General features: G+C 44.4%; 1 protein-coding gene across 4 annotated transcripts in view; it reads right to left on the bottom strand.

Annotated features, from left to right (window-relative positions):
* Positions 1–1,494: 1,494 nt before the first annotated feature.
* Positions 1,495–16,390, bottom strand: part of RAPH1 (Ras association (RalGDS/AF-6) and pleckstrin homology domains 1) — an 84,400-nt gene continuing 69,504 nt past the window's right edge. For 3 of the 4 annotated variants that reach the window (XM_085066265.1, XM_085066267.1, XM_085066266.1), the window contains 3 exons: positions 15,764–15,884; positions 14,119–14,261; positions 1,495–9,572 (listed from right to left, as the gene is read on the bottom strand). In XM_085066265.1, the coding sequence (XP_084922391.1) occupies positions 7,596–9,572; positions 14,119–14,261; positions 15,764–15,884 (2,241 nt within the window). In that variant the 3' untranslated portion in view covers positions 1,495–7,595. The remainder of the gene's footprint in view (positions 9,573–14,118; positions 14,262–15,763; positions 15,885–16,390) is intronic. The other variant, XR_014853446.1, reaches the window with a different exon arrangement.

The raw sequence follows: 16,390 nt of genomic DNA, 5'->3' as shown, positions 1-16,390 counted from the left end.
GCTAAAAGCTTGATGTGGCCAAGGTTTGACAACTGCAGTTAGAATAATTCACAGACCGTGGTGTTGTGCTGCTTTAATTCAAAAAAAGCCCCCTTTTCGTGTAATCTCCAGCCCATGCAGGAAGAGGTTTGGGGTTTTTTTTGTACTCTAAATAAACTAATTTTATTAGCACCTGTGCTTCTTACAAAGCATATTACAAGGCAAGGACGGCAGCAGGAGCCTGCTGTTGGAGGGAACCCAGGACCCTGCTGAACACTGACATGGGGATCCTGCTGAAATGGGTGCAGTATGGTTGGTCCAGTTTCTCTTTACACCTCCGAAGAATCTTACCACTATTGACTAAAAGGAAGAGCTATGTACGAATTTATTTCCATTACAGCGCCTTGGTAAGTGCTGACATGTCCCGAGATTTTTTTGTAAAGAACAAGTGCTTCTTTTCACATTTGAAAAAGTGTCTTCTGCAACTTGCATGGACAAGTAGTTTCTATGAATTCTCTGGAGATGTCAGTGTCTAACATGGACTTTGTCCATGCACTTTTTTCTGAAAGCAGATACCCCTCTTTGGTTTGCAGTTGGAGCAGCAAGCTGCGCTTTTGCATTTGGCACTGCTGATGGACGCAGAGCCCACTGTAAATGACCAAACCCACAGGACTCTGGGGAGCTGTATGCCACCAGTAATGTTTTAGTGTGTGTGCCATTTGAACCACCTTCCAGTGAGTGCAAAACCCAATTTTTAAATTTTTTTAATTGTACTTGGAATTAACTGTTGCTGTGTACTAAACCCTCTTGTTATGAGCCCTAAATAAAACGAACAAAGCACACCCCCTGTGTTCTGTGAGCGTGCCAACAGCCGTGTCACATTCCTTGTCTTTGGCTACAGATTTTTCAACACACTGGAGCCAGGGAGATTGGTCTGTGTGTGCAGGAATCCTGTCCCTGAGGATCTCTGAGCACAGCACTTCCCACAGCAAAGGTATAAACCTTGGCATCTAGCCTGCTGCCTTCAGCAGCTCCTCCACCTGTGTGTGACTCCCCCTTTCCTGCAATGGCTGATGCAATTCTCAGATCTCTGCTGCTGAGAGCTGCAGGGCGAGGCTGAGAATATATCCCAGGGCAGGGGAACAGAGCCGCATTCCCCACAGACCCCAGAGAGGGGCCGCAGCAGCACTTACCAGCCAGCAGCTGTTCTGTGAGCAGAGCTGTACAGGACTCTGCAAGCCTGAAGGAGCAGATGGAAAAGGTGAGCCTTCACACTCGGTCCTCTTTAGACCTGTAATTGGTGTGCACCACATGGCTGGTACAGCCAGCTCTGACCCACTGGAAAAAAATGTGCAAAGGAATAAAAGCAGTTTTATTTGGAGTGAGCAGTGAGCACAGAAATGGTAAGCTGTAGGCCGTCAGCCACCTGACCCCTACAGAGGGGGTCATCACCTGAAAACAGTGGGTTCTGAGCTCATGAAAAAGGAAAATTGCAAGACAGAGGATTAAAACAGATTATTAAATTTAACTACATCTTTATTGAATTGTGCATATTCCATTGTATAATGATCTATATTGGGTACTCTATAATGTAGTATTTCTTTTGTCCTCTCTCATGCTTAAAAAAGTAAATTTATACATATATTTATATATATTTATAATATGGCAAAGCTCCCCCCAACCTGAAGCTATCAGTCTAAAAGAGCTTTGATTTATTTATTTTTTTTTTTTTTGGAAAGGGATGAAGAGGGGAGGCAATCCCATTGAAAGATAAAATGTGCAATTTTGTTTTTAAAGCAGTAAACATGAATGTATTTACAGCACTCAGCACAAGTTTGCTGCACAGACAAATCATCATTGCAATGACACTTCTTACACTTGCATCTCCAGTATTATACAGAATATTCCCAGTGACTGGTAACAGTTAGTGTAAGCCATAAACCAAACTGCTGCTCCAGTTAATTTCTGGTCCACTGCAGTCCACTAGGAGGCCCAAGATTTCCAATTACAACTTGTGACAAAACATTTAGCTTTTTAGAAGTACAAGCTCTATTGTGCTGCACCAGATCAGCAGCAGGGTGCTATGGGCACAGCTTTGTTTGCTAAACTGTCCTTTGCAACTGAGTACCCAGTTCCCAGTGTTGGTTAAAGGCAAGGGACACACAACAACAGTGGCACCCTGTTCTCTCACCAGACATAGGCTAGAGATCAGCAGCACGAGACTCCTGGCAACTTGGCCTCTTGAGACTGGTGCACACACACCTGCCTACCTGGAATTTAGCTCTGAATGCATCTTTGGCGTCTTGGGAAAGCTGGGAGGAAATTATTTTCCACTGTAGCGAACAGTTGGTAGAATTCCAAAATCTCCTAAAAGGCAAGTTGCCTTCAAGCATTTAAATTAAGGGAGTGTAGTGTCCACAATCTGTTACTGAAGGTCCTTCTCACTAATTTCTCTCACTAAGTCCCTGCCATGGGGGATTGTGCATACAGCACCAGTTCCTGTTCCGCCTGCTCTTCCACCTTCTCTTAACTCCCCTCACCCAAGATACATCTGCTCAATAGTAAGCTTACTGAGTCCTTTGCCTCACAGCACCAAATGATCATTAACCCAAGTCACTATTTTCCCCATGGTTAGTGGCAATTAAAGTAATTTACATTGTGCAGGATAAGCATATGTTTGTCATCTCATTTGCAGTTTAGTGTCTTAAGCTTTTCAAAACTAGACCAAGCCTGTGTCACAGTATTAAGTGAGTGCTGCCCCCTGCAACAAAATCCTGGTTTGGTCAGTCTTTATGGGCATATTTAAATTGAAGGAAAGAAAATTCAGAAAGGAAAATTACTCAAGTTAGACAAACTCAGAATTCCAAAATGAAGCTTAATACCTCACCAGCACCTGGCAAAAAACGTCCAAGAGAAACTATCTCTTGTAGTGTTAAAAGCTGTCTGGTTTGGAGTCTGCCCCACTTGTGCAAGGGAATGAATGCAAAGCTCAACACCAGGAGCCACAAATGGGCCCCAAAGGCATAAGACTCACCTACAGCTGAAGAGCACTGCGTGACCCAGTATGTAATCTACACCTTAACTATGCAAAAAGGAAAAGGAAAACCCAACAACCAACCAAACTCCCATGTTCTGGCTGCATCCTCACGCCCTTCTGCCAGGAATTTATACTACTTCTCTGGAGTGCCACCGCTTTTAACATGACATTGATTGAAGTAATACTCATATTAAGACCCACTTAAAATCTTATTTTGAATAAGAAACAAATTTACCTGCAGTGGTAGCACTGAAGCAGAACAATTTGGTTCTATGCTGTTTTCCGTAAAAAGTAGAAAATTTCTCTTTTGCCCTTCTGCTGTTGAAATGGCACTTTTGGTTCCTTAAACTGTGGAAAAAATAATTTTAACTGAGAGGAAGACTGGCCACACTTTATCTCTGAGCTTATTTACCTGGCTGCCTAAGGGCACAGAAGGGAAGGTATTAGAAAACCTTTAAATGTGCAAGCCCAGAACAGTAACTGTTAAAATGCACTTGTTGAAAAAACTACTTCCTCTCCCATCAGACCTGAAACCAAATGATCCAGGTACCTTCACTTTGTTTCCCTGATGTCAGTCAGTCACTGTTGCCCTGCAGGCAACTGCAGAGTAAGTTCAGGAGAGAAGCTCTTTGGCTTTGAGGTCATCACCAAGTTGAAGCAGTCAGTGGTGGCTTGCCGCAGGAGGAAACCACTGTGCAGGGTGAAGCAGGAAACTTCCTCTTCCATAGAAAATAACAGAATTATTTAGACACTTATGTCTAACCTCCTCTCCCAGCTACAGGTTTTAAAAGACTGAACAGGACCCCTAGCATAGCCACCTCCGACATGTTGCTTGTGGTTAGCTTAGAACCTGTAGGTTTTTTGGTTTTAAAAATAATTTCTCATCTAAGCTTAGTGCTGCTAGAAGAGCCTGGTTTTCCCTTTCAAAGCAACTCCCCAGCACCTGAATTGTAATGTGTCTGAGTATAGCTCCCTGCCTTTTTCACCTGGGCTGCAGGCACAGAAACCTGGCTGAAGAGGGCCCAGCTGCTCAGAGGTGGATGGTACTCTGCAAGGCAGAGGGAAAACAAAGGCCAAATATGGAACAGATTAACAAACACAGCTGTGCTCTCTCAGCTGCCCCTGCAGCAGCAGGGCTTCCCTGCCACCCACCTTACCAAGTGTCCCAGCCCATGCGCTTCCTCACGTAACGCAACTACAGCTGTACACTCAGTAGTATTTTGGGATTAAAGCATCAGCTATCTTTGTGTCTGGAGTATGAACACAGCCTTCACATGCCCATTTTAACAGCGCCAAAAAGATTACTGCCCAGGTTTGTAGCAGCAAGCCTCTTCCTGTGTGTCTGAAATCCAGCCCCTTAATTTTCTGATATAAGTAAATATAATGGTGTAATTATAAAACCACTGCACACAGAGGAAAATAACTTACTTGCAAATAAGGTGTAAATATTTACTGTCACAAAACCAGTAAATACACTGAAAAGCAAGTTATTGGGGGGGTATCTCATAACCTGAAAAGGCAACCAGGTTGTCTGAACCACACTGTAGCCAAATTTCCATGCTCAGCTAAGAGAAAGCAAGCTGCAGCCACTCACTGGATCAGTAGTGGCTTAGGAAGGAAACTGTAATTAGAAGGAATACAGGGTGCCACCTTTGCTTACATTCATTCTTTTTGCTGCAGACTTAAAGAGTTACACTGCTTGCCTCCCAGCAAGCTGCTGGCAGCCTACAGCAGAAAGCATGGATTCATTGCCTAGGGAGAGATACTGGGGAAATGAATGTGGGCACAGGAAAATGAGAACAAAGCTCAAATGCCTCTGAAGAAATTGCACTCAAAACATTGCTGTGCCAAGTCCAAAGCCCCGAGGTACCTGCACTGAACTAAAATAAAAGGGCTGGAACTGACACACACCAGTGAGGCTGTCTTGGGGAAAGAAAGGTGGGGCAAGCAGAATTCCCTGACTGCTCTCATCTGGGAGCACATGCTGCATCATCAGCCAGGGAGCAGGAGATGTGCCCACTTACCCATCATCACTAAGGGCTGAGGAGTTACGACTGTACCGAGCACCTTTTGCCCACTGGTGTGTCTGAGTCCCAGGAGCTGCGTACAGTACAAATCAGCAAGAGGACCAAAGTTGAAAATTACAGCACCCATGAACTGCAGTATAGCTTAACAACCCTCCTGTGAAGTTAGTCACCAGCTACACTGAGCATGCTTAAAATCAACAATGCAAATGCTTTTAAGGACACTTTGTAAGCACAAAAATAGTAGAAACAAAATTTGGTGAACAATTTGAAAGATACAAAAAAGTGCCTTCCCATAGCAGTGCTTTAAAAACGCACACAATGGTATATACTCTTATTGCTCAAAAAATCTAGTCTGAAATATTAAAACAACTTCCAGAGGTGCTTAAACAGATTTTAAAAAAAATCATATGAAACAGGTCAGCAGAGACAGCACCACTAATTTTTCTCTTTTCATGATGCACCTATGTAAAACTATATAGTTATAGATGTGTCATTTTCTGCCTCAAATTAGCAAAACTTTTTTTCCTATTCATAAAATATTCACAAAGACTTTTATTACTTTGATTTAAAAAAAAAAAACTTTATCAAAAAAAGGAATGGGAGACAATATCACAATATTTCTTAAATCTATCATCCTGAATTGCTCTAATGAGAAATTAGTTTATATTGGTTTTACACATGTGAGGATACTGCCAGGTCAAGCTGCTGTCTTTGTTTCATTCTTTGGGGAAAAGAAAGCACTTAAAGTTTGCTTTTAGAGAAAAAGTAAGCAAACAGTGAAGTTATTTGCCCTATGAGCCTACTGACAGTATCCCCATGGTGACAAGGGAAGCTGTAACAGCTGAAGATGGGGTAAGTACAGTCCAAGTTATTTATGTTGTTTTACAAAGGCTGTGTACCACCACCCTGTAATGAATGAGCAATGATACATAAGACCACTTACACTTGCCCTACCTTATCACAAGGGCTAAATATGTGGGTAAGACTGTGCAACCAAGCTACTGAAGTAGCTACTGAAGGAAAAGGACTGTCAATACTTGATCTGGTGACTGATTACAAATCAGTGACTAACAAAAATCCAAGCAAATCAATAGTGTATTTTCTACTCATATGGGCCCTTAGATGACATTCCTAGCAAATGTTATTGCCTCTTAAGGTTGTTTCATTTCCAGCCTTCTTCCTTGACTGCTAGAAGTGCAACTTGTGTAATAAACAGGTTAATGCACTGGTCACAGTCTCTGGCGGCTCAAACAAAAGAGAGAATTCCTACTCTGCTTGTCCTGAAATTGCCACTCCCTTCTCTCTTTCGAGAAGGGAAAGTTTCCTGACAATTTCTAATCAATTACAAACAATACTTTCTTTACATAGTTCCAGACACTTGTTTTTGTAAAGACACTACATCTTACCAGGCACAGACCAGGTGAGACTGGACGCTGTGCACACCTGTGTGAGCACATAATGCTTTCTACAGAAACCTACCTGTTCATTCAGGGTAAGAATTACACGGACAGCTCATGGATCAGCGCGGGTCAGCCTTGATGATTGACAGGATTTTCGACTGCAGGAGTCCTGGCAGCTTTCAGAAGGGGTTAACACAAATATATTCATCTTCAGCCATAAAAACAAATGATTGAGCCTACTATCCAGTTAGAATGCATAATGGCTTGGAATAATATATATTTATCCTACTTAACTGCATGGACAAATAAGTTTGAAATAATTTGTATCAGTGTATATTTTTAAACTATTTGAAAGGAGGGGGAGGCTCTTTATAGTATAAATATATTTCACTCCAGCCCACTATATATAAAATCTATTTTTTTCCTCTGAACATACTCATTTTCAGTAGTATTATGACCAGAATGTTTTGGTATGTTGCATCTGTACTTTTCAATCAATGGACAATGTACAGTTACCAGCCAAACACCTCAGCTCTGCACAATTTACCCACCACAAACTGCTGAGAAGTTTGTGGGTTTGGGCTTTTTAGCTCCTTTCTTTAAAGTGCCCCCTACATCTCCATCTTTGTGGTAAGATTTGACCAGTTAGAGTCCGATTCCAGATAATATACTGACTGAAACAATAAATACGGTTCTACAAAAACATTCTGGTTATCTTCTATAATTGCGACGAAATATATCACAATATATTATATACCTACACTTATAATACATGCACAAACATGTCTCACGTGGACAGACACTACAAAAAAAATTATCTCCCTCCCCCTCCCCTAAATGCAGAAAAAGTAAGAAAATGAGGGTTTGGTCCAATCCATAAGAAGGGTAAAAGAAACTGAAAGAGTGAAGCCAACACCTCTCTACCCACTTTTCCCAATAAAATATCAACACCCCTAAGCCCCCCCTCTCCGTTTTTAATCTAGCCATGAAAGGGGAATGTCTTTACATTTAGCCTTAGCTGCAGTTTGAGATCACCTCTTTTGATGGGGCTATCAGCCACACCCCACATTCTCTCCAAGTGCGCAAAATCACAGGCTGGCCAATCACGGAGCAGCCCACAAGTCACGGAGAGCACTGGCCCCTGGGGACTGACTACCAGTCCCGTGACAGCTTGGTGTTCTGATCCCTTTTGGGAGGCGCGGGGGGTGGCCCCCTCCGTAATGTTGCATAGCCAGATATATGACTGCCCCCAAAACTGCTTGTCTTCTGCTGGTCAGCCAGCAGCTCTGGTGGGGGCGGAGGCAGGGCCATGTCGTCCATGGTGGCGGTGGGCTCTGTTCTGGACATCCGTGCCGAGGAGAGGGAGCCGTGCCGGGTGATGGATTTCCTCTGCAGCGTCCGGTTGAGGTCTGCCAGGAATCCCGGCTGAACGCTAAGGCTGGACTTGGGCGATGTGGGCACTTGCGGGGCAGCTGGCGCCGGAGGCTCTGCAACCTCTGCCTGGGTCAGTCGGGTGCTGTCGTTCCGCTTGGGCCGTGTGGGTGGTGGGGCTTTTTTCACAGATGGTTTTGACCATGCCTGAGGCTGGGGATTTACAACAGCAACTTTTGGGGAGGTGCTGCCTGAAAACACAGACGGAATTTCTACTGGTGGGGGTGGAAGATCAATTTCAGGTGGTGGTGGTGGGAAGTCTGAATCGGATGGTGGTGAAGGGAATTCAACCACAGGTTCCTTTCCAGACGCACTCGGAGCAGAAGCCTTGGCTGGGATCCCACCTTGTGGAAGGACAATGGGCAGGCTCACACCTGAAAGATTGAGCTTTCCTGGCTTTGGAGGGGCTGGAGGAGGTGATGACTCCTTGGAAGGAGATCCTGACGGTTCTGGTGAGTGTGCAAATTTGCTGACAAGGCGGTCCACTGAAGGCCTCTTGGACTCATGGTACTCAGCGGAGCTCGTGGACTTGATGCTGGAGTTGCGCTGAGGTGTTGGAGGCGGTTTCTTCCCTCCAGGGCTTGAAGTCTTGCCGGCCTTTTTGACTGGAGACCCTGATTTGTCAGGAGGGGGAGAACCTGCAGAGGAAGCTGGGGAAGGAGGTGGAGGAGGAAACACTAAACTGCTCTCTGGTGGAGGAGGGGGGAAATCTGGTGAGGGAGCAGCAGCAGGCTGCCATTTGGGTTTTGCCTTCACGGCTGGAGGTGACTGTGGAGCCACACTCAGCGGAAGGGGTTTCAGAGGCTGGGGCTCAGTGACAGGTGGTGTGGGAGGAGGTGGAAACTGGCTGACTATCTGCTTCACCACCGATGGCACTGGGGACTGAGGGGATGGAGGAGGCTTTACTGAGAAGCTCTGCTGCTTTGGGAACGTTGCAGGGGGAGTGGGGCCAGGAGGGACTGGGGGCAGAGGATGCACCTGGGGAGAAGTGACACTTGGTTGTTTCTTTATTGCAGGGGGCAAGGGAGCAGTCACACTCACAGGGGGAGTGACATGTGTGACCCCTGGTGACGCTGCCTTCCCACTAGGCTGAGGGGGCAGAGCTGCCGTGACAGGCTTTGGGGGTGCCTGGGGCGGTGGGGGGGCAGGCACAGGAGGAGGTGGCGGTGGCAACGAGGAGGCAGCTGTGGCCTGGATTATATTTGGTTGAACCTGATGAATCTTGGGGGGCGGCGGCGGCGGCGTGAACTGCGGCACGGAGGGGGCACAAGGCGCCGGCTTCAGCTGCGCCATGGCCGATCCCGGCGTGGGGGGCGGCGGTGGGGGCGGGGGAGGCGGCATGACCCCGTTGGGGGGCACCAGGATCTGAGGCTTTGCCGAGGGCGGGGGTGGCGGCGGGGCCTGCTGCGCGGCCGGAGCTTTGGAGAAAGGGCCGCCGTGCTGGGCCGCGTTCTGCAGCCGGGTGATGGTGCTGTACTTGACGAACATGGTGGCGGGCGAGCCCGCGGACGGGGCGGCCTGGCTGGGCAGGGGCGGGGGCGGTGGGGGCGGTGGCGGCGGGGGAGGAGGGGGCGGTGGCGGGGGCGGCGGCAGCGGCGGGGACGGCTGCGATGCTGCGTAGGGGGTCACCGCTTTCGTCTGCGGGGACACGGGAGCTGCCACAGACACGAAGGGCCGACCTGCAGGCTCCACTCGGGCCTATGGGGAAGGGATTTTTAGTGAAAGTGGATAGGGAGAAACAGAAGAGAGAGGGAAGGAGGGAGAGAGGGGAAAGAGACAAAGAGATTAGAAAGTCAAGGTCTAAATGTGCCTGTCATTAAAAATTAAGTCACAGATTAGAGCATGCAAGAAGTATTAGCAAAACACTGGAGCAAGAAACAATTCCATACACTGACAAGGCTGGACCATGCAAGGGGATGGGGCAGGCCGGGAGGGGAGGCAGCAAAATTCAGTGGAGCCAAGTCTGCTCCAAACGAGGCTGTCGGGTAAAATACGCCAGCCTTGTTACTCCTGTGGGGCAGGCAGCGGGACCCAGCGAGAACCGCTGGCCTCTTTGGGCAAGAGCAATGACCCAAACAGAGACCCTCCAGACCACCACAGGCCATGACATAGGACAGCAGGCAGAGCAAGAGGCTCTGTGGACACCTCAGCTCAGTACGACTGGAATCAAACTACACACGGCCTCCCAGAGCATGTCAAATCCTTTCATCTGTTAGTTCAGGCCTTACACTGTTCAGTGTTACAAAATGCAGAAATCCTGAACTGCTCTAAAACACACTGAGAGTCAGCTCTGCACAGGAATAGCACTGAGATACTTCTCCACATGCTCTGCTATCCAAGACTGGCAAGGAAAAAATAGGGAAAAAGAGGGAGAACCAAGTTTTCCTAGGAAAATTTCCCCAGAAGGAAACATTTAGACATCTGCAAAACAAAGTAAACTTGGGAAAGAAAAGTTATACATGCAAATATTATGTTAAGCAGAAAAAATAAGGTAAAAAGGAAAAGCTGACTAAGGGAAGGATCAGCTGGATAGCAGCAGGCAGTATTTTAGTCTACTTGTTGGGTTTTGCTCAAGTTAAGTTGTTTCTCAAAAACTGTAAGCCGACATTCCTCTTAAAAATTAAAACAGTAACTGCATTACTCAAATTTATAAACATCCTCCTAACACAAAGTGTTTTGGCTACAAGCCAAGTTATGAATTTCACAGTGCACAGCATAGAAACATGCATTAGAAATACACCACCACCATGGCAACTGACCACACTGGGTACCTATACCTTATTAGTAGACACTTTGCAATAAGTTAGCCCAATTACGCTCATTTGCATGGGAAGAGCACGTTTGCATATTGCTTTGGTCTAAACACAGGTGCACAGTGTCTGTATGTGCAGAACTCCACCAAAAGGGTTAGAGTCAGAAGCAATAAACAGTGATTTTGCAAGAAACATGGGGTGTGCCTCTACCTGTCACATTAGGTCTGGAAGGCAAGAGTATTAACAGGTCTGGAACTAAATCAAGGTGCTCACATTACAAAACAGAGAAATCTTGATCTCTTGCAAGTGTTAGTCCATAAATTACCATTCTCCCAATCACCCAGGTTAATGAATTTTCAATTAGCACCACCTGACCTTAAGTGTGCCCTGTATAAAGCACCACGGGTGTGCTGCCCTTAGTTGTGCTGAGCTTCGCTTTTGAAACCTGAGACAGCAAAAGGCAACAGGAAAAATAAAGGCGGCATAAAACAGACAGAGAGGGAGATGAAGGCATAACAGAATAGCTATCCCTGAACGGCAAGACCCTGGAGAATCTTGAATTTGTCCCTTAAAGCAGACACAGTGAGCACGAATTTGGGTATTTGTTGTAGCATCCCATTTGAAACAATGTGTTCAAAATCTAACAAAGCAAAACAAGACACAATGAGATCTCCAGTGCTCAACTGTGAACAATGTGAACAGACGAATGGTATTCTTTGGGCAAAGAGCAATCTTGTCAAATATGACGCAGATGGATTATCTGCATCTTGGGAAAAGTTTTTCCTAATCTTAGACAGATTTGAAAGAGAGGGGTGTTTTCCTCATACCCACTGAAGATAGTAATTCTTACAGTGAACAAATTAAACACTCAGGACACAGAAAAGACTATTGTGAGTCTCAGGAAGGGGAGCCCCTTCCATCTCCACAGAATCAAATGTCAACATCCAGAAACATATTCAGTGGTACTTTGTTTACAGAAGCACCTTGAGAGAGATCATTGTCCTTTTTCTGTCCTTATACCTATGTGATGTCCTTCTATGTATCTTGAGAAATTACTTATTGGGTACTAGCAATTCCTATTTGTAACATGCATCTTCATGACTAACTAGAATTCTAAAAAAATGCTATAAAAACAATAGCGTATTTTTTAAAAATCAACTGTGCCTTTTTTTTTTTAGCTATTTTTTCCTAAGAAAACAAACTTTTGCAACTGAACTGTTTGCAATCTCTTTTCCCATGCTTTTGGACTGGTTAGCAAATTTAGGACAAATACGACAGACCTCTAGAAATCTCAGTATGTTTTCAGCTTCAAGAAATTGTTGTGAAGTTACTGGCAACTGGTACAAGTCAGCGGAACTTGCCCATTATTAATTTGTTGAGCCACTAGTACAACACCCTGCCTGGAGAGCCAGCATCAATGTCATCTCCCTGCTGAGCCACAGCATGCTCTGTTCTGTGCTATGCCGAGCGAGATGAGCCAGGTGGGAGCAAGCTGTTGCGCAAGGGACATCCTGGAAAGTTCTGCCACATGGCAGCAACCTGCCCACATGAACTTCTTAACCCAGCTTTGTCACCAAAGCACTGTAGCAAAGCTGCCTCTGAGACAACTGGAGACTAATCTGCCTAAACCAGCACATCTCAGTATCACTGCAAACACCTTCTCATGTAAATTACCATTTTTCAACATTGCTGTTGCCTTTCTTGCCATATAGTTTAACATTTTCCACTGCCAGTCTGATTTCCTAGTTATTGAAGTTCCCTAGGCCAGACTTACACTGTAGTTTCACTGAAAGTAAATTTGTCACCAATTCAGTTACAATTGTTTAACATGGCTTCTGTAAGTTTACACAGTTCATTTCATTTGGATTCTTTGGAAGTTTTAGGGCAATCCATTTACCTGTGTTATGCATGAGGTGAATAAATATACCTTTTTTTGGATTTGCAAAAAGGCATTAAAACTGATGAAATCTTGATACATGGATGGCCCTCAACAGGAAGCATTCTGAATATTTTGTTTTTAACATGGCTTTAAGCAGGTAGCATTGGGGTTTACTTAGATGAGCAATTACCAGCAGCACTACAGACTTGATAAAGAACAACAGTAACCCCAACGTAGTGAACTTCAAACTTTTGCTTAAAACCTCACAGAGAGTGTATGTAGCAGCAGGATTTTTACACTGAACCCAAAACTTGAGGAAACAGTAACATCATCTTTCTCACAGCAGTACTCTTTCACCTCTGTTGCGTACCTGCTAGCAAATGCCCCATCTTGTGCAGCTGTCCCACTCCTGCAGAAATGATGCATCCTATACCCATCCAAATGATGTATCCTATACAGAAGCCATCTGCTGATGGACATGCACCACGTCTTGCACTCATGCAGTAGAAAAGCTTGGACCACAATTTAGCAAGCTACATTCCTGGACAGAGTACTACATTACTATTAGAATCAGACAATTTCCAAGCCAGCAGGCACTGCAGCAAAGTTATGAATCCCAAAGGATGCAGTCATGTCAATGTTCACATTGTCATATGCTTTTTTATTTGAAAAGGTGGTGTGCTATCTTATTTTTAGTTATTCATCTGTAGCGCCAGTGGCCAGGTGTATTGACCCATGGGTTTAGTTCTAAAAAGCTTGCTTCTCTAGCTTGAACCTGGGGTCTGTGGAAGATTCAGAACTGACAGAAGTAACAACAGGTTCTCACAGTGCACTTCCACATGTAGCTACACTACAGTTAATGACATGAAGGCTGTTCAGGAACCTGGAGATTCCTTCAAACATGACAACAAACCAGCTACAGTGGAATTTCTGCCGTGCTTGGAAATCTTCCCCAGCTAACTACCAGAGAAAGAACAGACAACTAACTAAACCACGACAGACCTAAGCCGCAGCCTCAATGGGTTAAAATCTTTTGTAACTCTCTACCAGCAACAGGAAATACCACATCTGCCTTAATCCACAACTGACTATTTCTGTACTTTTGTTTTGACCATATCTGAGGTTACTGTTTCCACTTCCACCTAATATAACAGAAAATTTTTGAGTAAAGACTACTGAGGTACTTCTAAATATATGTACCCGCTTTCAGCCCCTGCTATTCACATCTTTACAATGAAAAGATGTGGCTACTTAACTGGAGAGAGATCTTAGTCAAAAAATTTCATTCAACTTGTTAACAGCTTATCTTTTTATTTAGTGTTCATTCTACATTAGTTCTATGTGAGAGGGGCTGTATAATGCCTTCAGAGAACAAAGGGCTTCTATGCACACAAATAAAAGAAAGAACAGGAAGTTGCAGGGCTGAATTACCCGAAAAAGTGAATCCTACAAAAACAATTATATAGCAGTGTAAATCAACAATGTAAGAGTAAAAAAAGAGAAGAAATGCCTCTCAAGACAGAGGAGGAAGAAGTACAGCACCCTGTACTGTATACAGTTTACTCATACATTTTGTTGGGTGCTGGCTCTCAAACTAAAGTCTTCTTGTTACCTTGCTGGATTCCTCCAGTTGAGTGCCTCGTTTCCAGGCCTCAGAGAACATGGAGCTGACAATACTTTGGGAACGGACATGTCCAGCTGGCTGGGTGTCAGAAACTCCACTGTCAGACTGATTAGAATGATTTGATTGAGATTCTGTTCAGAAAAAAGTGAAGGAACAGTTAGCATATGTTTCTGAATGTAAGAGCCATGTCAGTGTGCTTGTTCAACATTTTATCCCACCAGAGGACATTGCTCCCAGTAGTGACTGCATAAACTCTAGCTCACATCCAGGGCACTACCATCTGGAAAACAACACAGTGCAACAGATAGCTGATATTAACCAAACCTGAAGCTGCACAAGGATGAGAGCATGTCAGATGTTTCAAAGTAAATGCACACTGCAGCTGTATGGGTTCTGAGCCATGCCACAGCTCCAGCTCTTTGGGAAAAGCCCCATTTCATGCAGTGCACACAGCCTGCTGTCTCCAGCACAACCTTAGAAACAGATGCTGGGCATAGGCTGAGGACAGGCAACCTACACCAGCCAAGGCAGGACTGCTTCCAATGACCCACTCCTCAACAGAAGAGAAGGAATGATGAGTATCCTGCAAGTAGCCAACTCAGATGATGCTCTGGATCCACAGGGTGTCTTGAAAAGACAGCAGCAGGCACTGCCAGACCAATTCATTCAGTCTGGCACCTGCTTTCTGTGTAATCCCAAACTGTCCTGGGAAAAAGTAGCATGTAGGCATAGGCTGGAATGCAACTTTGGCAGAACATGCATGGCTGGTGGGCTGTGGCTCAGCTCCCTACAAGAACTGACACTTTATCATAAAAACAGCCAGCTTGGACGGAGAAATTGTCAACAGCCAACAATTTATGCTATGCCACACAGTTGAAACAACAGGGTACCTTCCCAGTTAGGCTGAATTTCTTTAGCTCATTCTTACAGGCTACTTTCTGAACCTATCCAATACAGAAGCATTACTTCCTGACCTTTATCTGTGCTGGACAAAACACCTTCACACAACAGCACATTTTCAATAAAGAATCTAAATAACCCACCAAAGCATCAGTCAGCTCTGAACAGTGAAATTACACTGTATAAACCATCTACCAATTTTAAACTATGTGCAACAAGAAACCAGCCCCAGTTCTGCTGAGAGGTAAACAGGAGTACATTAATGCAGGCATGCACAGTTTGACACAGGGATAGAAACAGTATTTTCAAAGTTTTCTATAAAGAGATTGTTTGGATCTTTGCCTTTGGGGCAGGAGCTATTTGTCATTGTGCAATTTGAAATATTTCAGACAACAAACCACATAGGCATCAGGAATTCAGAATGATATTTCCTCTCCTCAGTATCAGAAAAACACTTCTTTTGGAGGTGAACAAGAAAGTACTGCATATTTCAAATACATACACCACTGCAAGTAGTATAGCAAAACAGGTTTTTACCTGTGTGTGTTTATATATAGATGTATGTTATAGACTACAACACAGCATAAAAGACTTTGTTTTAGACTAAACATAGCATAAAAAACTTTGGAGAAACAGTCCATTTCCTGCAATAGTCTCTCTTGAGGTGTCCAGACAGCAGATGATAAAAAAGGTTAATTGAATCTTTGTATTATGAGATAGATCACATTGTTACCTGGCAAACTAGATGAGCTGGAGCCTGACTTGATACTGGAGCTAGACAAGGAAGTCCAGTCATATGCTGACTCTGTTCTCTTCAATGCTTCCTGATAGTTCATGTATAGCTGCTTCCCATACTAAGCAAAATGACAAACAAATTAAACAACTGTGTAAAGGCTGTGCACCCTTTTCAGACTGCTGAGCTCCACCTCTGACTTCTCTATCACATCTTTCCTCCCATCAGCCCCACCAAAGCAACAACAGGTTCTATGTTTAGGAATTCAAGCAATATTTATTAGTGAATTGCTGAATAAAAGAAAAACAATTTATTTATGCTAGAAGAGGCAGTGTCAAGCAAGAAATAGCCCAATGAAAAAAGACAAGCTGAGGATCTTGGAAAACAGCTCTATTTTCTAAATTCTCTTTTCCCATAAGCCTTTTCTTAAAAAAAAATCTGAAAGGAGGTGGCTAAAATCTGTCCATGATGTATGTCAGAACTGTGTCATGTGACGGGTGCAGCAGAAACTAGACACTAAGACCCAATTACTGAATTATTATAACAAAGCCTAATAATTTTGCTAAGGAATGAAAAATGTAAGAAGATTTTACAGTTCATGGTCAGAATAGTTAAAGAGGGAAGTTA

Source organism: Lichenostomus cassidix, chromosome 7 (assembly GCF_008360975.1).
Source record: "Lichenostomus cassidix isolate B80296 chromosome 7, HeHo_3.0, whole genome shotgun sequence".
Taxonomy (NCBI): Eukaryota; Metazoa; Chordata; class Aves; order Passeriformes; family Meliphagidae; genus Lichenostomus; species Lichenostomus cassidix.
The sequence above is the reverse complement of the archived record's forward strand: the minus strand, read 5'-3'. Positions and strand labels throughout refer to the sequence as shown.